This window comes from Scyliorhinus canicula, chromosome 14, assembly GCF_902713615.1.
Source record: "Scyliorhinus canicula chromosome 14, sScyCan1.1, whole genome shotgun sequence".
NCBI lineage: Eukaryota > Metazoa > Chordata > Chondrichthyes > Carcharhiniformes > Scyliorhinidae > Scyliorhinus > Scyliorhinus canicula.
This window is the reverse complement of record NC_052159.1, coordinates 154,487,505-154,507,474: the sequence shown is the minus strand read 5'-3', so window position 1 is coordinate 154,507,474 and position 19,970 is coordinate 154,487,505. Positions and strand designations below refer to the sequence as shown.

Here is a 19,970-nt window from a genome sequence, read left to right as displayed (position 1 = left end):
GTAGAAGGATGTGCTGCTGGGGTAGAAGGATGTGCTGCTGGAGTAGAAGGATGTGCTGCTGGGGTAGAAGGATGTGCTGCTGGGGTAGAAGGATGTGCTGCTGGGGTAGAAGGATGTGCTGCTGGGGTAGAAGGATGTGCTGCTGGGGTAGAAGGATGTGCTGCTGGAGTAGAAGGATGTGCTGCTGGGAGTAGAAGGATGTGCTGCTGGGTAGAAGGATGTGCTGCTGGGGTAGAAGGATGTGCTGCTGGGGTAGAAGGATGTGCTGCTGGGGTAGAAGGATGTGCTGCTGGGGTAGAAGGATGTGCTGCTGGGGTAGAAGGATGTGCTGCTGGGGTAGAAGGATGTGCTGCTGGGGTAGAAGGATGTGCTGCTGGGGTAGAAGGATGTGCTGCTGGGGTAGAAGGATGTGCTGCTGGGGTGGAGGGATGCGCTGCTGGGGTGGAGGGATGCGCTGCTGGGGTGGAGGGATGCGCTGCTGGGGTGGAGGGATGCGCTGCTGGGGTGGAGGGATGCGCTGCTGGGGTGGAGGGATGTGCTGCTGGGGTGGAGGGATGCGCTGCTGGGGTGGAGGGATGCGCTGCTGGGGTGGAGGGATGCGCTGCTGGGGTGGAGGGATGCGCTGCTGGGGTGGAGGGATGCGCTGCTGGGGTGGAGGGATGCGCTGCTGGGGTGGAGGGATGCGCTGCTGGGGTGGAGGGATGCGCTGCTGGGGTGGAGGGATGCGCTGCTGGGGTGGAGGGATGCGCTGCTGGGGTGGAGGGATGCGCTGCTGGGGTGGAGGGATGCGCTGCTGGGGTGGAGGGATGCGCTGCTGGGGTGGAGGGATGCGCTGCTGGGGTGGAGGGATGCGCTGCTGGGGTGGAGGGATGCGCTGCTGGGGTGGAGGGATGCGCTGCTGGGGTGGAGGGATGCGCTGCTGGGGTGGAGGGATGCGCTGCTGGGGTGGAGGGATGCGCTGCTGGGGTGGAGGGATGCGCTGCTGGGGTGGAGGGATGCGCTGCTGGGGTGGAGGGATGCGCTGCTGGGGTGGAGGGATGCGCTGCTGGGGTGGAGGGATGCGCTGCTGGGGTGGAGGGATGCGCTGCTGGGGTGGAGGGATGCGCTGCTGGGGTGGAGGGATGCGCTGCTGGGGTGGAGGGATGCGCTGCTGGGGTGGAGGGATGCGCTGCTGGGGTGGAGGGATGCGCTGCTGGGGTGGAGGGATGCGCTGCTGGGGTGGAGGGATGCGCTGCTGGGGTGGAGGGATGCGCTGCTGGGGTGGAGGGATGCGCTGCTGGGGTGGAGGGATGCGCTGCTGGGGTGGAGGGATGCGCTGCTGGGGTGGAGGGATGCGCTGCTGGGGTGGAGGGATGCGCTGCTGGGGTGGAGGGATGCGCTGCTGGGGTGGAGGGATGCGCTGCTGGGGTGGAGGGATGCGCTGCTGGGGTGGAGGGATGCGCTGCTGGGGTGGAGGGATGCGCTGCTGGGGTGGAGGGATGCGCTGCTGGGGTGGAGGGATGCGCTGCTGGGGTGGAGGGATGCGCTGCTGGGGTGGAGGGATGCGCTGCTGGGGTGGAGGGATGCGCTGCTGGGGTGGAGGGATGCGCTGCTGGGGTGGAGGGATGCGCTGCTGGGGTGGAGGGATGCGCTGCTGGGGTGGAGGGATGCGCTGCTGGGGTGGAGGGATGCGCTGCTGGGGTGGAGGGATGCGCTGCTGGGGTGGAGGGATGCGCTGCTGGGGTGGAGGGATGCGCTGCTGGGGTGGAGGGATGCGCTGCTGGGGTGGAGGGATGCGCTGCTGGGGTGGAGGGATGCGCTGCTGGGGTGGAGGGATGCGCTGCTGGGGTGGAGGGATGGGCTGCTGGGGTGGAGGGATGGGCTGCTGGGGTGGAGGTAGGTGGGAAAATTATGGGGAGCATAAACACCAATGTGGACCAGAATGATTCTCAAACTCCTGTGCACAGATCCTGTGGCTTAAATTAACCCTGTGTTTATTTAATAAATTGGCATATAGATTGAAAGGTATAAAGTATTTCTGTTTGTTATTTTGACTATCGTTTTCTGTTCAACTATTTCCCTATATCTTCAAATGCTGACAGCAGAAATTGGTGTGTAATCTAGCGGCAAAAGAATGTATGGTGTAATTGGCTCAGTTAATTTGGTACTGATGGGCGACACGGTGGCGCAGTGGTTAGCAGTGCTGCCACATGGCGCGGAGGTCCCAGGTTCATTCACGGCCCTGGGTCACTGTCTGTGTGGAGTTTTCACATTCTCCCAATGTCTGCGTGGGCCTCACCCCCCGCAACCCAAAAGATGTGCAAAGTAGATGGACTGGCCATGCTAAATTGCCCCTTAATTGGGAAAGAAAATTGGGTAATTTGGTACTGATGTGCTTTACAGTGGTACATCTTTTGCTGGGAGACCCTATATTTGATGCTTGGTGTGTGCTGTATTAAGTAAATCGTACGTGGGGAAATTAAAGGTATGCTTTAAAATATCCTCAGTCCCCTTCGATGCTGACCGTGCATAAAATGGCTGGAGATTGCAGAGAGCTTTAGGGCATTCTGGACAACACCATTGACCAGCCTTGTGAATTCCATGGGATAAATTGCATTCCGGGATTGTCAGTGAAGCATTTTAGAGTTTGGCTCAAGTTGAACAATAATAATAATCTTGATGTTTAACCAAAGGGCTAAACTCTACACTTGGTTGAGAACCATATATTCTGAAATTATTCCAAAATAATTTTCCTTTTCTTGTACTCCTGTTTTCCTAGGCTGATATCTGGTCTTTGGGAATAACTGCAATAGAACTTACAAAAGGAGAACCGCCGCACTCTGAGCTACATCCGATGAAAGTTTTATTCCTTATTCCGAAGAACAATGCACCAACATTGGAGGGAAATTACAGTAAACCCCTTAAAGAATTTGTAGAAGCCTGCTTGAATAAAGAACCGAGTTTTGTGAGTGCTTTAAAATCTAAAGGTCTTGCAAAAAAAAAAGTGCGAGAATCTTGGCTGTTTTTCCTAACCACTCAAATTCTCTAGAGGCCCTTAACTCCTGGTCTCCAGCGCATTCCCAGGTTTATCTGATTGAAATACACCACCAATCCAGAGAATGGAATTGGGGCAGCACGGTAGCACAAGTGGATAGCACTGTAGCTTCACAGTGCCAGGATCCCAGGTTCGATTCCCCGCTGGGTCACTGTCTGCGGAGTCTGCACGTTCTCCCCGTGTCTGCGTGGATTTCCTCCGGGTGCTCCGGTTTCCTCCCACAGTCCAAAGATATGCAGGTTAGGTGGATTGGCCGTGCTAAATTGCCGTTAGTCTCCAAAAAGGTTAGGAGGGGTTATTGGGTTACGGGGATAGGGTGGAAGTGAGGGCTTAAGTGGGTCGGTGCAGACTCGATGGGCCAAATGGCCTCCTTCTGCACTGTATGCTCTATGTTCTAATAAGAACCAGCAGTGCTAGAAAAACTGGGTCAGGCAGCATCATGGAGAGAAATAGAATTAACCTTTCAGATCAATAACCTTTCATGACAAATCCAGCTGTTGTCTCCTGCTATCCATGAGTAGAGAACAGATGCTAAGTTGTTTTACGCCAACAGTTCTGTAGGCACAGAATAGCATGTTTAAAACCCAAGGAGTATCAGTGCATATTGATTTATTTAGCATGTGCATGGTGACGGAGTCAAGTAGTAGCCTTGTCAGTGGCTAAATGGAGTTATTCAAGCCCGCCTTGAAGTTTAATCAACAGACAGATACTCCGTAACGATGTGAGTCAATGGAGCTGCAGCCTGGATGGTCCTGGTGGCCCCTCTGATGCTCTGGCTGCACAGAAACCTTGGCCAGTCTGGAAATGGTTTTAAAGGGTCCATCGTCGCTGTAGGAGACCAGAGCTGGTTGGACATGCAGTGTTGTCTTTGAGAGAGTCGTTTCTGGTCGATATTTTCTCCTGGCAAACCTCCTGCTATAGGTCCTCCACTGTTACTTCTTGGCAAGGTGGGTTTAACCATGTGGGGTGGCAGGGGGGAAGGTGTACTGCTGGTGGGTTGAGATCACAAATTAGGGGACGGCTTGGATTAGAGTAGGACCTTCATCAGTAACTTGCCTGTTGCAATTATCCTCCTTATTTACTGTGATGGTGGGGGTGCAATGTTGCTCAGGACTGGGAACCAGGGGAGGTGGGCTGGTCAAAGACTACTGTGATAATGCACGTTGTTGAGTTGCACATCGATAGGTTTGTTGTGGGCAGATTGGTACCATACTGGTAACACAATATTTTGCAGTTGGGTATATAATGGCAAGAGCAGTGGTCCTTAGGGTTTTGGATTATGATCGCATTGAGGTACCAGCTGGTTTACTGAGGTAGTTATTGGGGGATTTTTTTTTTTCTGTAGTCTTGAAGCTCTGTCTGATATATGCGGACTCTGTCAAGGGTGACACCTAAATAAACAGGATGGGCATCATGTTTCAGTCCCTGGCCACCCAGGGTGATGTTCAGTTCCCTCTATGCACTGGCATTGTGTAGGTGCAATGCACTATAGACTGTTTTACTGGTGTTCAGTTTTGGGAACCATGTCTTGCAGTAGTCTGCCTGCTTTGTAATATCGTTTTGTAGTGTGTCTTCCAGCTCAAGGAAAGTCTGAACCTATAATGCCACAGCAGATGTCATCTGCATAGCTAAACGTTTGGGACTGGGTTGTGGAGTAGGTCGTTGGTGCAAAGTTGAGCAGAGTTGGGGTCAAGATAGACTCTTGGGTAGCTCACCTGTCTGTTTCCTGCTGACGTGGACTCATCACCCATATACACCCTGAACATGAATGCAGATTCAGGCGCAATCGGAGAACTAAATTAAATTTTAAATGTCTCCTCAGACTGCGACTGACCTGTTACTGCAACAACACTGTAAACGTTTTCAGATTGCACAGCCTTTGACCCTGATGGCTATGTTCAACACAGTTCTGGGCCTAAATGGCAACTTAAGTTATGAGTGGAAAATTCAAGGTGTTTGTGAACAAACAAAACCAGGAAAGAAAGAAAAATGTATTTAAATAGTGTCTTCCAAACATCTCTTTCTAGGCAATCAAGTATTTTCAAAGTGGAATCCCAGTTATTACATTCGTGATGTTTGTGATTGTGGCTGGGTACAATAATGCACATGTGCCCATTGTCTCTGAAGGTGGTTACAGTAAGCAAGAAGTGTAGCATTTTTTATGAAGATTGTCATCCCAAGCACCCAGTGCACAGAAATGCTTTTTTGCTTCCATGATGATGAGAAATGATAAGTAGGTTTCACTTTACTGTTTAAGAAGGAATAACTCATCTATGTTTTGTTCACTTTCTTAAGAGACCTACAGCAAAAGAATTGCTGAAGCATAAATTCATTATACGAAATTCTAAGAAGACCTCTTACTTGACGGAACTAATTGACCGGTACAAGAGGTGGAAGGCAGAGCAAAACCATGATCATTCCAGCTCAGACGAATCTGACTCGTAAGTGCTCCTGTACCTTGGTGTTCATCCAGTTCCTCTTGGATGCTTCCAATAAAACATGCTCAATTACACCTCAGAAACGGGCCATCTGGTCCACGCTGGTGTGTATTGTGCACGTGAGTCTCTGCAACTCACCCTATCAACATGCCTTTGTGATCCTTTGTTCAGCCGCCCCTTAAAAATATCCATGCTATGCGTTTCAACAGTTTACGTGGAAAGGGGAGTTAATAGTGGTGTTCAGGATTTTGAGTGGGTTTGATACGGTAAATAAGGAGAGATTGTTTTCACTGGCAGCTGACTCAATAATCAGAGGAGATGAGTCAAAAGGTGATGCAGAAAGGAACGAAAGATAATTTGAAGAAAATAAAACTTGCGCTGCAAGATCTTTGAAAGGGAAAACATGACCGAGCAAACAGCTCAGTTGTCTTCAGGGCAATTAGGAATGTGCAATAAATGCTGCCCTTGCCAGTGACACTTGTGTGAATGGTGGGGGGGAAAAAACAGATCTCTGCTTGACTCTCAATTCAAACCTCTTCCACAACCTTCAGCTGTCTCAGCCTTGAGCTCTGGAATTGCCACCTCCTACCTCGCTCTTCTTTAAGATGCCTGTTAAAACCTTTGGCCAACCTGTCCTAATATCACCACATGTGAAACTGTCTCACATTTTGTTCGCATCTCTCGCATGAAGCACTTTGGGACGTTAAATCTAGTTAAGAAAGCTATATAAATCCAAGTTGGGGCTTTTCTTGTTTGTAATCTAGCCAAAGTAAGAGAAGACTTGCATTTATGACATGCTCTTCACGACCACTGGAAGTCTCGAAGCGCTTTACGACCAATGAACAAAGAACAATACAGCACAGGAACAGGCCCTTCGGCCCTCCAAGCCTGTACCGGCCATGATACCAACCTTTGCCAAAACCCTAAAGACCAATGAAGTACTTTTTGAAATGTAGTTCCTGTTGTAATGTGGGAAACATGGCAGCAAAGTTGTGCGCAAAACATTCCGACAAGGTTCAATATTGATTATGAACAGGCACCTGGTGTTTTGTGGTGTTGATTGAGGCATAAATATTGGCCCAGGGCTAACTCCCTCTCTCCTGACAGCACCTCTTGACAGTGCTGTGCTCCCTCACTACTGCACAGGAGTATCGTCCTTGATTCTTGTGCTCAGGCCCTGGAGTAGGGTTTGAACACGGAACCTTGTGATTCTTGAGGCAAGTGTGCTGCCAAATGACACATGCCAGAATAGTTTTTGTTCGTTTTATTTGGTGTGATGATTTTGCATGGAGCCTTTTTTTTTAACAACAGATTAAACAAAAATGTTTTCTTTAATAATATTAGGGAAAGTGACAAACAAGCATCAGGAGGAAATGACACAAGTGATTGGATCTTCACAATCAGAGAGAAAGATCCTATCAAGTTGCAAAATGGAGCTGCACAGCCCGAGGATCTTATCGAGAGGGATCAGGTACAACTAATGTTTCCATTTTATAAGTTTGACTTGTGATTTCTTTTCTTAAGTAGCCTTCACTCAGCTCTTAAATTACTGGTTAGAGGGCGAGATGAACTGCAACATATTAGCTTCAGTAGATTAGCCAACATTGAGATTCCATGCAATGCAATCCTGTAATTGCCAACAGGTCTAAGGAAATCTAATTTAGGACCAGCCCATCAACTCGTGCAAAGCAAGATTGGACAAGTGGAAGAAAGAAGAGGTGACCCGATAGAAGTCTCAAATTTTGAAAGTGTTTGATAGGGTAGATGGAGAGTTGAAAACTAGAGGACAAAATATAAAATAGCTACTATTAAATTAATGAAAAATTCAAGACAGAATTCCTTAACATAGAGGATGGTTAGAATTTCGAACTCGCTACCACATGGGGTGGCTGACAAGAATCACACTGGCATATTTGAAGGGAAGCAAAATGTACACATGAGAGAAAAGGAAGGTTTTGTTGATGTGGATTGGTGTGGAGCATGAACATAAGGTATACACTATTGGACCAAATGCCCTGCTTCTGCGCTCTTTTTTTAAAAAAAAAATGTAATTATTGTTAAAGAAGTTCCACTCACTCCATCCAGAAACCAGAGTAACAGGCAACTCATTGCAGAAAATATCCAGTATTGCTGTTGAAAATAGCATTATCAGGAAATAGAAGATGCAAATATGTCGACCAGCAACCCTCCAATAATCTGTATCACCCATTACTATTCAGGTTTGCTGCTAAATGTGTGACTCATGTGTCATATTTATTTCCACTTTAACCGTTATTCTATTTCACTGAAGCAGAGCTGTCGACTGACAATTCTAAGGAGATTAATGTCTAACATTCAACTTTCATAGGTAGAAGATACTCCAAAGCACACGCTGTCTCAGTGTTTACCGACAATTATTTCTCCATTATTTACTGAGGTATGCAAAAATTCAATTACTTGGGATTGGAGTGGGGAGCAGGAGATGTATCCCTTAATGCACGTTTCTGTTGTATTGATTGTTTGGCACGCATTCCCAGTGGATTGATGGATTCCATATTCTTTCAGCTCAAGGAGAAGAGCCGGGCTGGAGGTGGTAACACTGCAGCAGTAGAAGAATTGAGGGAGGCTATTTTTTTGGTAGAAGAGGCTTGTCCAGGCATTTCCGACACACTCGTATCCCAGCTTGTGCAAAGGCTTCAAAGGTATTTTCCATTGATTGTATATTTTGGACCCAGTTGTTGAAGCAAATTTTGTTTCCCCACAGCTCATTTAAACCATTCAGGTGATGCCTTGGCTACCTGAACCCTGAAATCCCTCTGCATTTTCACACCACCCAATTTGCCCCCAAAGTCTAATTAATGATTACATTATTTTTCACCAAACTATCACGTCCCACTTTCAACATTGAATTCCATTTGCTGTTTTGATGCTAATTTCACCGTCTTATAATTAGCCAAAAGGGCTAATGGAATGCTGGCCTTTATCCCTAGAGGAGTAGCTTAGAAGTAATGCTAAACAAAGCCTAGTTAGACTACACCTGGCGCACTTGTGTTGTGTTTGGGAAAGAGTGTGGTGCAGATGTACCAGACCGATACCTAGACTCTGGGTTAAATTACAAGGCGAGATTACGCGCCGTATGGTTGTTATTCCTGAAATTTGGAAGGATAGGATGTGATCTGATTGGCATCTTCAGGATATTGAAGGTAAAACAGACTGGGGGGGGGGAAATATTTCCAATGATTGGAGAGTCATAAGAGAGGTGGTGATCCCATCCCCAAAGGTTAGAGCCAGACCAGTAAAGTTAGGAAACATTTTCATGCAAAGATGTGAGAGAAGTTTGGAACTCTCCTCCACAAACAGCAATTGACGCTGAATTAATTGTTAATGTTAAATCTGAAGTTGATAGACTTTTGTCAGCCAAATATATTAAGGGATATGGGGCAAAAGTGGATATCAGGAGTTAAGTCACAGATCAGCCACGATCTCGGTCTCTTGTTCCAATGTTCCTATCCCTTTGCAACTTGTTATTTATTTACGATGGCCCCTTGTTTCCAATCCCAGCTAGTGTCACTCCTTGACAAGTCAGATCCAAGGGAGGAACTAGGCCTGAACTTTTATTTTTTGTTTAGCAACATGGAGAGCGGCTGCTACACAGAGTTAACAAAAAAATATATTTAAACAATTCAAGGTTAACTGCGTTACACTATTTCGTTGCCCACTATACCTTTACTGATATGCAGATTTGTGAGGATAACACAAGTTACCAAGTTTTTCTTGTACTCGAATATTTACAGCAAATATACAGTCCATGTAAACCAATAGGTGACCTGTGGTCAGAGTCACCACACTCTGAAACCAACAGATACCAACCCAAACAGATGCTATGGATCTCTCATCAACTCCTCCCAGCTGCTTATTACACAGTGGGCCAAACGGTCCCATGAACTCCATCTTCCTCCCAAGGATTTTCAATCTTATTGCTCAAAGGAGGCGCCTTGGAACTTTCTCTCAAGCAATTTTTTCACTTGGAATCTGCATCAAGGGTCCATCTAAGGGTTTCAACCTCTCCTTCCGATGTCCATCTCTCCTGGATTGCCACTAATATTAAATCTTCTCTGATACTCAATCATGCCAACAGAACGGCACTGCTTCACAGGCTCATAGTAAAGATTTAAAGCCCTTCAGCTGTACCCGTGAATCATCTGGTGTCTTGCAAGCTTCTTTGCTTTTAAATCTGCTTGCTATAGCTTTTACTCTGTAACTTGCAACCTTTTCCTCTGCCTTTTAGTTAACTTCATTGGACAAGTTCTGTACCAGAATCCTTGACCTTTGCCTTAGCTTAAATGTCTTAGGATCTTTCTCCATTTCCTTTAGGATCTGCTCCTTGCAGTTCCCTCCCCCATTAAACTGCTGACAACTTGGTGTCTCCCTTGGTATCCGGAACTCACCCGACATTGACTGTTACTTTAACACTAGAGCAACTCACCTCCGATTCTTAGATTTATTTTCCTCAACATTCTGGTAGTACAGCTGGAGAGAAGCAGACCACTCCCTTCACCTTAGAACATAATCACCAACTGATCTCAAACTGCTTTTGATTTCGCCCTGTGTGTGTGGGTCCCCTGTTTTCTGTACTTCAATAGTCATAAAACCTCATTAGAATGCAGGTAAGCTAGCGCACACATGTAAGTTAAACTTGAAGCTATAGCTTATTCCCAACACCCACAAATACAACTCAATTGACTCTCTTTCCTAACAATACGATAAAAGCGTCAGTTTATCTGTGCGGTTCTTATCCCCATACCGTTATCTGCAGACTCGCCCAATGATCTTCCCTTGGCCACCTCCTCTTTCTTACCGAGGTGGGCTCAGCCTCCTCATGTCCGCAGTCAACCCCATCACTGCCTCTGTGTTGACATGCCGCTTGCCTGGAGACAGTCATGCTGTCATCATTCAACGCCGCTGCAAACTATTTATCCTCGCTACTGACTCCATTCCTCGGCTACTATTTCTCAGGCTGAAGGAGACTTTAGAGAGCTCAGCTTTCGACCCCACATTCTCTCAATTATGTTAAAAAAAAACTTCCTTGTACCTCTATATTACTCACCTCCACCCATCTGCCTTTGAAACCCTCATCTGTGCCCTCATCGTCCATGGACTCGACTGTTCCAGTGCTCTCCTGACTCACCCCACACCCCAGCTTTCAACTGCATAAACCAACTCATCCAAATTCCCCAACCTGAATCCTCTCCTGCACCAAGTTGTGCTATTTGTTCCTTTCTTTAAAAAAAAAAAATTATTGAAGTTTTTCAATGTTACCAAATAGCACAAAAAAATGTGCATTTTTACCATTCCACAGATACAACATACAAAACAAAACCTGAATGAAATATAACCCCCACCCAGCACCCCTCCCCCTCTAACACCTATCATCCACCTCCGGCAAAAGAAACTCTCATCTTCGCCTTGGTCAGATGAGCCCTAAACACTACCTTGAGCTGGTACAAGCCCAGCCTCGTACACGACATGGAGATCACCCTGTGAAGGGCCTCACTCCACACCTCGACATCTACTAGGGCAGCAGGGTAGCATGGTGGTTAGCATAAATGCTTCACAGCTCCAGGGTCCCAGGTTCGATTCCCGGCTGGGTCACTGTCTGTGCGGAGTCTGCACGTCCTCCCCGTGTGTGCGTGGGTTTCCTCCGGGTGCTCCGGTTTCCTCCCACAGTCCAAAGATGTGCGGGTTAGGTGGATTGGCCATGCTAAATTGCCCGTAGTGTCCTAAAAAGTAAGGTTAAGGGGTGAGGGTTGTTGGGTTACGGGTATAGGGTGGATACGTGGGTTTGAGTAGGGTGATCATGGCTCGGCACAACATCGAGGGCCGAAGGGCCTGTTCTGTGCTGTACTGTTGTGTGTTCTGTGTTCTGTACTATGGGCCCCAACTCCCCCTCCCATCTCTGTTTTACCCCATCCACCAGGCCCACTTCCTCTGGCAAGATCTGCCCATAGATGCCGGACCCGCTACCCTCCTCCGACCCCGCAAGCAAAAGGATCTTTTCCATAAGAGACGTTGACGGCCCCTTGGGGAATGCGGGGAACGTCTTCCGTACAAAATTCCGAACCTGGAGATATTTCGCTTTCGACCCCATGAGGGGCTGGTTTAGCTCACTGGGCTAAATCGCTGGCTTTTAAAGCAGGCCAGCAGCACGGTTCGATTCCCGTACCAGCCTCCCCAGACAGGTGCCGGAATGTGGCGACTAGGGGCTTTTCACAGTAACTTCATTGAAGCCTACTCGTGACAATAAGTGATTTTCATTTCATTTTTCATTCATGAGCCCATATTTCAGCATCAATTCCCCCAGGCTGGTGAATCGCCCTTCCAGAAACAGGTATCCTAATTTCTTCAGCACTTTCTTTCCCCAATCCCCAGACAGGGTGGCTAACTTCACCGGCTCAAACAGGTGGTTGGTGCAGATAGGGGCCAACTTCGACAGAGACCCTTGTCTGAATTGCCTCCATATCTTCAAGTGGATATGACCACCAGACTCGTGGAATATTTTGCCAACGATGCCGTCACCTGTGCGCTCCACCCAGACCCCTTACATGACCCAGCCCCAACCTGCACCCAAGGGGCCCCTGTGTCACGATACCAACCCAGCACCTTTTCCAAATTGGCCACCCCAATAATGAAAAAGCACCCCCCCCCCCCCCCCCCCACCCACAAATTGTCTGTCTCTCTGTAAAACTGTCCTACGAATTTTCAGACTCTTTCCCCAACCATAAAAGCTGCTATCAACTCATTAACCCTCCCAAAAAAGGATTTGGGAGGAAGACCGGAAGACATTGTAAAAGAGAAACCAAAACCATGGAAGAATATTCATTTTGATCGACTGGACGCCGCCCGCCAAGGACAAAGGCAGGTTTTCCCAGCTTTGCAGATCAGACTTGACCTTACCAGACAGGCGTAGTTCAATTCATGAAAGCTGGGCCCAGTCCCGGACCACTTGGACACCCAGATGCCTGAAGCTTGATCTGGCAAGGCGAAAGGGAAACACACCTGTGTTGGCTCCCCTCCCCGTAGGGTCCATCGGAAAATGCTCACTCTTATCCAGATTCAACTTGTCTCCCGGAAAAGAGCCAAAGCTCCATTATATCAGCATAGTGAGGCCTGGGTCCGTTATATAACCCCACCCCCAATTAACCCTTCCACTTTCTCGAAGCCTTCAAAGCCACAGCCAAGGGTTCGATCGCCAATACAAATAGGAGGGGAGACATTGGACACCACTGTCTCGTACCCCTACCCAATTGGAAGTACTCCAAATTCAAAGTGTCAGTACGCACAGTAGTCGAGAAGGCAGTAGATGTATCCACAAAACAAACTTTGGTCCAAGCTCAAACCTCTCCAAAACTAAACAGGTACCACCCTGAGTTCCACCCTGTCAAAGGCCTTATCGACATCCGAGGACACCACCACCTCAGGATCCAGCCCCGCCAGCGAGGAGAGAACTACATTTAACGGTTACCAGACGTTGGGCGATAGCTGCCGGCCCATAACACATCCTGTCTAATCTTCACCGATCAGCCCAGGAAAACAAGCTCATCGCTCGCACCTTAGCCAATACCTTGACATCCACATTCAGCAACGAAATAGGACGGTATGACCCACCACACACCACAGGATCCTTATCCTTGTTCAACAGAAGGGAAATCAATGCCTGCACCAGTGTCACATGTAGGGTGGCCAGTCCCGAGAGCCCTGAAACATGTCCACCAGCAATGCGATCAACTGTCCGGCAAACTTCATATAAAACGCCACTGGAAATCCATCTGGCTCTGTGGCCTTACATGTTTGCATCCACCCGATAGCTGCTTGGATCTCCCCAGGAGCTAACAGTGACTTCAAATCTTCACGCTCCTCCTCCGCCACCACAGAAAATTTCAGACCTTCCAAAAATGCCAACATTTCCGAGACCACCCCGCCCCCGGCCACTCCGACCTGTAAGGATTCTTATAGAAGCCCTCAAATGCACCCTATCTGGGGTGGACACCAGCTTGCTGCTCTAGCCTCTGTCCTGAATGATCTCCTGGGAGGCCGCCTGTCGCCTCAGCGTGTGTGCCTGGAGATGGCTGGCCTTCTCCCCATATTCATAACTGATCCCCTTGAATGCCACAACTGGCTTTACCTCCTGAGTCTGGTCTGGTCCCTCACCCACAAGTGAGTCACCTGCAAAGCATCACATTGGCCCTTAAATTCTTCAAGTGAAAGAAAACTCTCAATCTTCACTGGACCCTCCAACCCCTGTATGTTCTCTGTGACCAACCTGATAGAGGGTCTGTCGTCACCCACCCCCCCCAGCCCGAAGTCAGCCATTTATACCATAAAGGATTCCCCCCACCCACCCCAAATAGCTATGCACAAGGCCCACCCAAAAGGTGACACCCAAGAAAAAGCCATGGTCACCATCAGAGAAATACCTCTCTTCCCACCACCCCCCCCCATCTCCCTCTCCCTAACCACTCCTCCTCTGAACCTGCTGAACACCTTCCAGAGAACATGCTCCCTCATCTCCAACCCCATCCCCAACAAACAAGCTAGGCGGATTGAACCACGTTTAAACAGGCCGCTACCCCTCCCCCACCACACTCCCATTCGGAAGTTAAAAACTTTTCCGCCTACTCGGTGAATATTAAGGAACAACAAAAAAGAAACTCCCTCGCCCATCCCAGTTACATGTTTGGCAAAAAAAAAAAGCCAACATCCGTGAATGTATAATTTCCTACCAGGGACCATGTATTTCCATTGCTATTACCTTAACCACTATCCCCTACCCACATTGGCCCCCCCCATATAACATACGCAAATCCCGAATAACAAGAAATATATACAGTGTACACAAAATTCCAAACAAACCCATCCCACCACAAACCATAGCAGTTCCCACAGAACCTTTTCACTGAGTCCAAGACTGTGTTGCTTCCTAAACACCTGAGAAAAATACTCAGTAGGATTCAGACCCTCCATCCCCTCCGGCAATGCCACGATTGTGAGGTTTTGTCTCCTCAACCTGTTCTCCAAGTCCTGGGTTTTCACCTTCAGCATCTTGCTTCTCTTCCCCCACCAACGGGATTTCAGCCTCCAGTGAGGCGTTTTGATCGTTGTCCCTCGACAAGATCTCCTCCCACTCCCTTCACCGCCCCCCCCTTGCTCCTTCACCGCCCCCCCCTTGCTCCTTCACCACCCCTCCTTGCTCCTTCACCACCTCCAAAATCTTCTCCACTGTCTCTCGAATCAGACCAAGCGCCGCCTCAGTCGACCTTTTGAGGGTTTCCGTCATTGCTTGCCCTTGATTCTCAGAGTGCTTCCCAAACTGCTCGTCAAACTCCGAGTCCAGTACCCCTGCCAACATATCCGCTGCACCCTCCAGAGTTGACTCTTGCCATCTTCCCACCTACTGAGTCACACGGACTCCCCAAAGCTATCGAAGGGTTTCCACTCGCATCTTTCTTTCCACCATTCTCTTTTGAAGTTTTTGACATTATTTCATAGATTTCATAGAATTTACAGTGCAGAAGGAGGCCATTCGGCCCATCGAGTCTGCACCGGCTCGCCTCCCTATCCCTATAACCCAGTAACCCCACCTAACACTACGGGCAATTTTGGTCACTAAGGGCAATTTGGCATGGCCAATCCACCTAACCTGCACATCTTTGGACTGTGGGAGGAAACCGGAGCACCCGGAGGAAACCCACGCACACACGGGGAGAACGTGCAGACTCCGCACAGACAGTGACCCAGCCGGGATTCGAACCTGGGATCCTGGAGCTGTGAAGCATTTGTGCTAACCACTATGCTACCGTGCTGCCCATTTCGTCGACGAGTTCACTAAACCTTTAGATGGGCTGAGTTTGGTCACCAAAATGCCCCGGACTCTGGGCAGAAAGAACCAGAAAACCAACCTGTAGTGGTAGCTACCTGGCATGCGACCTCCTACGTGCCCACACCGGAAGTTCCTCTTTGTTCCTTCCTGAACAATCTGTTCCATTCACAAGACAATCACTGGCACTTTAATCCTACTCTTTTTTGAGTGATCATGCTGTCCTGTTAACATTAACTTTACCTAAATTGTGTGAATAATGCTGTATAATTCTTCAGCATAGACCTTTAAGTGGATGTTTCCACTTTCGGAGGAACCCTCAATTCGGAGCCGCAAGTATTAGATAGTCACGAATAAACCCCGTAAAAAATTCAGGGGCAATATATTTACCCTGGGGGTGGCGAGAATGTAGAATCGGTTATCACATGGAGCAGTTGAGGTGAATAGCGGAGATGTATTTAAGGGGAAATTAGATAAATTCATGAGGGAGAAGGAGTAGAAGGTTATGTTGAGTAGAAGGGGGGGGGGGACTAAGTGGAGCGTTAACACCGTATAGAGCAGTTGGGCCAAATTGCCTGTTTTTGTGGAGTAAAATGCTGTGTCATTCTACTTGTGTGTGTAAATCACAACAATTAGCTTTTCTGGTTTCTGCGCCTTCTAAAGTGAAAGTATTTTATCCAGTGTGGAAGACGTGGGGCGGGATTCTCCGAAATGGAGGCAGAGTGTCTACGCCGTCGCAAACGCTGTTGTGTTTTACGACGCCGTGAACAGGCCGCTCCCACGTCGAATTCTGGCCCCAACGGGGCCAGCACGGCGCTGGAGTGGTTTGCGACACTCCAGCCGCAGATCCCGGCGTGAACTGGGTGCCGCGGGATCTGTGCAGTTGCGCCGGTGCCAACCGACGCATGCGCGGTAACCATGCGGAGCGTTCCGGCCCCGCACAAACATGGCGCCGGGGGTTCTGCGGCTGCTCGCGCAGGGAAGTAGGCCCGGAGGGGCAGAGGCTGGCCTGCCGATCGGTGTGCCCCGATCGCGGGCCAGACCCCTTCGGAAGCCCCCCCCGGGAACAGAGCCCCCCTCGCCCCCCCCACAGGCCGCCCCCCCCACAGGCCGCCCCCCCAAGCCTTCGTGACGAGTACCCGCCAGCAGTGACCAGGTGTGGACGGCGCCAGCGGGGCTAGCCGTTTACGCCCCATCTACGGATAGCGGGCAGTGACCCGCGCCAAACTCACTGGCACCTCGGAGAATCGTGCGCCGGCGTCGCGCGAAAAAATGGCTCGGCCCCCGATTCCCCCAGCCAGCGCTGCTTCCGATAATCCCGCCCGTGTGCTGATCAGACTTCAGTCTGATTATCTTAAGAGTGAACTCTTATTCTTGACGCTTTCCAAATCACAAATGGAGTGGATGCAGGTTTTCACCTCTGGGAGAGCAGCCCTGTGTCGACGACTGTAGTATTTCTTTTCGTAAATTTAGAGTACCCAATTCATTTTTTCCAATTAAGGGGCAATTTAGTGTGGCAAGTCCACCTACCCTGCACATCTTTGGGTTGTGGGGGTGAAACCCACGCAGACACGGGGAGAATGTGCAAACTCCACACGGGCCAGGATTCGAACCCGGGTCCTTAACGTTATGAGGCAGCTGTGCTGCCCCCAAGTTGGACCAATTCTTCACTGACACAGAGATCACATCAGATTGATCAGTGTAGTTAATAACACTTAATCTATGAAATCTCCTTTTGATTGCCCAAGGGGTTTGGAGAGAGTTTTTTTTAAGAGTACCCTCTGCCCGCCCGCCACAGGTTTTCTTCCTTGTGCTTTGCCTCTTCCAGGAGGATATATTGCTGCAAAGGGAAGGGGAGAAAGTGAGGAAGGGATAACCTAGTCATGATGTTCCCGATCATCATCGTGTGGGGCAAGCTTGATGGACTGACCAGTTGGTCTTTGTACGCTTGAATTACATGTAACCGATTCATGCCCAGAGACAGAGTTGTGTAATTTAATGAGATGTCAAAAAACAAATAATGTACTTTTCTTCCAGAATAAGCATCATGTTATTAATTTATCTGCTTGTAAAACAAAAAAATGGTAACTTGTAAAAACATTCTTATTCCAGATATTCGTTAAGTGGAGCAGGTACTTCTTCCAATTGAAGGTTAATGTCCAGTCCTTGCTGTCCGCATTGAGGAGGTGCTCCGAGCGTGATCATTGTTCCGCAACCGTGCAAGGCTTGTCCAGTCACTGGCTGCCTGCCCCTGGGCACCCGACATCAAAAGATGAAGTCTCTCGGGAGCGATCGGTTTGTGCTGCTTAAAGGAATTAGATTTTATTAATTTCTGTCATAGTGCACATTTTCAAGTAAGGTGGAATGCCTACTGATTATTTTTGTTGTCGTTTTAAATCCCAAATTGTATATTTAGGACTGGGATAGGGTACTGAAACCTCTGCAGCCGCTCCGGTATCCTGCTTTAAGTTGATGGGGCTTTTTGTTCTGGGAGGTGGAGAGGTGGATCTTGCTTCTTGTATATATTTGTATATAGAGTCATTTCTACTTGAGGTGAAAATCCTGAGAGGGCATTAGGGGCACAATTGTACAAATCGCATCAACAGCCGAATGCTTATGTAGATAATGTTTTGTGAGTGATTCGCCGAAAGGGCCATAATATTGCCTTGCTAATTTACCTGTAAAGTTTGGTTAATTTTCAGGTGACTTTTATTTTCATTATTCCCAGAGTTTGGGAATTTTTGATTATTAATACCCACCTTGGAGAATCTCCGAGCTCAAGTCGTCTGAATGTTGCTTTCCCCCTGTATGTCCTGTTCTTTTTTTTTAAAGCCGTGGTCCAAATTAATTATCTTGTTTGAAACCTGGCATCTTGGATGACATATAAAAGCTGAATGTCACCGTCAACTGTTACATTTACATCACCGTGGAATAATTCAGGACAACAGACTGCCGGCAACGTCTCTCTGGTCATTAACGTCTTTTCCGTGATAATCTAAGCAAAACTAGGAATCACTTTTTTTTTCTTTTTTTTTTTTGCGATATTCTTTTCCTTGCGTTCCTCCTAGATAAGGCAAGCTATGCAACCAGAATGGTGTTTGTCCCTTTTAATAAATATTTCGCCAGGATCTTCTCTGCATGCATGATGCCCGACTGCCCCTTCAAGGACCGAGAGTCAAGTTTTGAACTGACCTCTGCAAAAATGTGACTATCGATTTCTAGGCGTGTGGGCTCGAATGGTTATTTTCTGTATCAGAAAGAGAGTTTCTCTTGTGTTTTGGGGTGTGCCAGCACGTGGCTGCAGATCTTTCCGACCCAGTTACAGATGATAATAGCTGATTCTTAGCGGCCACTTTAGCGGTTTTTTAAGGAAGATTCCAGGAGCTCAACAATGTCTAACACAAAAGAGGCCAAATCATTTGGTATGTGCCAAAAAGAATCGGTCCGTCAAGAACTCGTGACTGTCCCACTCTGACTGAAAAATCCCCCTCCCAAGATGAGGAGCTCTAGATTTTAATGCTCGGTGAGTAAATTGTTCAGAAGCGCGGTTTTCACCTTCAATTGGAACAAGAAATGGATCCAAGTGATAAACCAATTCGGTAGCTTGTAGCTGTGGTGTAAACGAAGGAGGGCTGCCATGGTGGTCCTGAGCCCTGGTGCTGGGTTTAACTTTTAGACCCAGTTTGATGGAACAGGCTGTGAAACCAGCGTTGCACTCGCTCCTGTTAGTTTTTCAATGGGTGGGTTAAGTTAAACTTGCTCCAAACAGTGAACACTAGGCTTACAGGACACTTTGCATTTGGTGGATGGCATTTTGACACGGGTTGCAAGATTAAGAAATGTTCCCCTGTTATTACACTGGAGGCCTCCAGATTCTGAGATTTTGTCACGTCTTGTCCTATTCAGGGAGCTTTCCCAGAGGGAAGCACAATAAGCAAAACAGCTTGATTGTTGCACCACCAAGAAATGGAAGAGCTTCCAGTGCCCCTCGTCACTTTCACTCATCCTTGATGTCAGAAAAGTACATTTATCAAGGGAGGTAATGGTTGAATATATCCGCCCCTCAAAATGTAGATGTCAGGGAACCTGATTGAGGTATACAAAATTATGAGAGATATGGATAGGGTGGATAGCAACAAGCTTTTTCCAAGAGGCGGGGGGTGTCAGTTACAAGGGGTCACGATTTCAAGGTGAGAGGGGAAAAGTTTAAGGGAGATGGGCGTGGAAAGTTTTTTACGCAGAGGGTGGTGTGTGCCTGGAACGCTTTACCAGCGGAGGTGGTAGAGGCGGGGCACGATAGCATCATTTAAGAGGCATCTAGACAGGTATATGAACGGGCGGCAACAGAGGGAAGTAGACCTTGGAGAATAGGAGATAGGTTTAGATAAAGGATCCGGATCGGCACAGGCTGGGAGGGCCGAAGGGCCTGTTCCTGTGCTGTAATTTTCTTTGTTCTTTGTTTATCCTTTCGAATGGCTCTTTGTAGAAAGAAAATGCCACAAAGCGTTGTTGTCCTTTTGAGTGTAGCTCTCTTGGAGTTGGTCTCCGCCCCCCTGGGAGTCCTCGGTGTTCTATCCTGTAAGTGCATGGTTAAATACAGCCTCCCCTGGCCTCTGCTTGAATCAGGAGCAATCCCACCCACCTT

The 19,970-nt window shown here is 48.2% G+C and overlaps 1 protein-coding gene across 1 annotated transcript in view; it reads left to right on the top strand.

The window, feature by feature from the left end:
- Positions 1–19,552, top strand: part of LOC119977905 (serine/threonine-protein kinase 24) — a 62,417-nt gene extending 42,865 nt beyond the window's left edge. Inside the window, exons 7-12 of the mRNA XM_038819214.1 lie at positions 2,759–2,944; positions 5,330–5,475; positions 6,817–6,943; positions 7,820–7,888; positions 8,017–8,153; positions 17,438–19,552. Of these exons, the coding sequence (XP_038675142.1) occupies positions 2,759–2,944; positions 5,330–5,475; positions 6,817–6,943; positions 7,820–7,888; positions 8,017–8,153; positions 17,438–17,474 (702 nt within the window). The 3' untranslated portion in view covers positions 17,475–19,552. The remainder of the gene's footprint in view (positions 1–2,758; positions 2,945–5,329; positions 5,476–6,816; positions 6,944–7,819; positions 7,889–8,016; positions 8,154–17,437) is intronic.
- Positions 19,553–19,970: the final 418 nt, after the last annotated feature.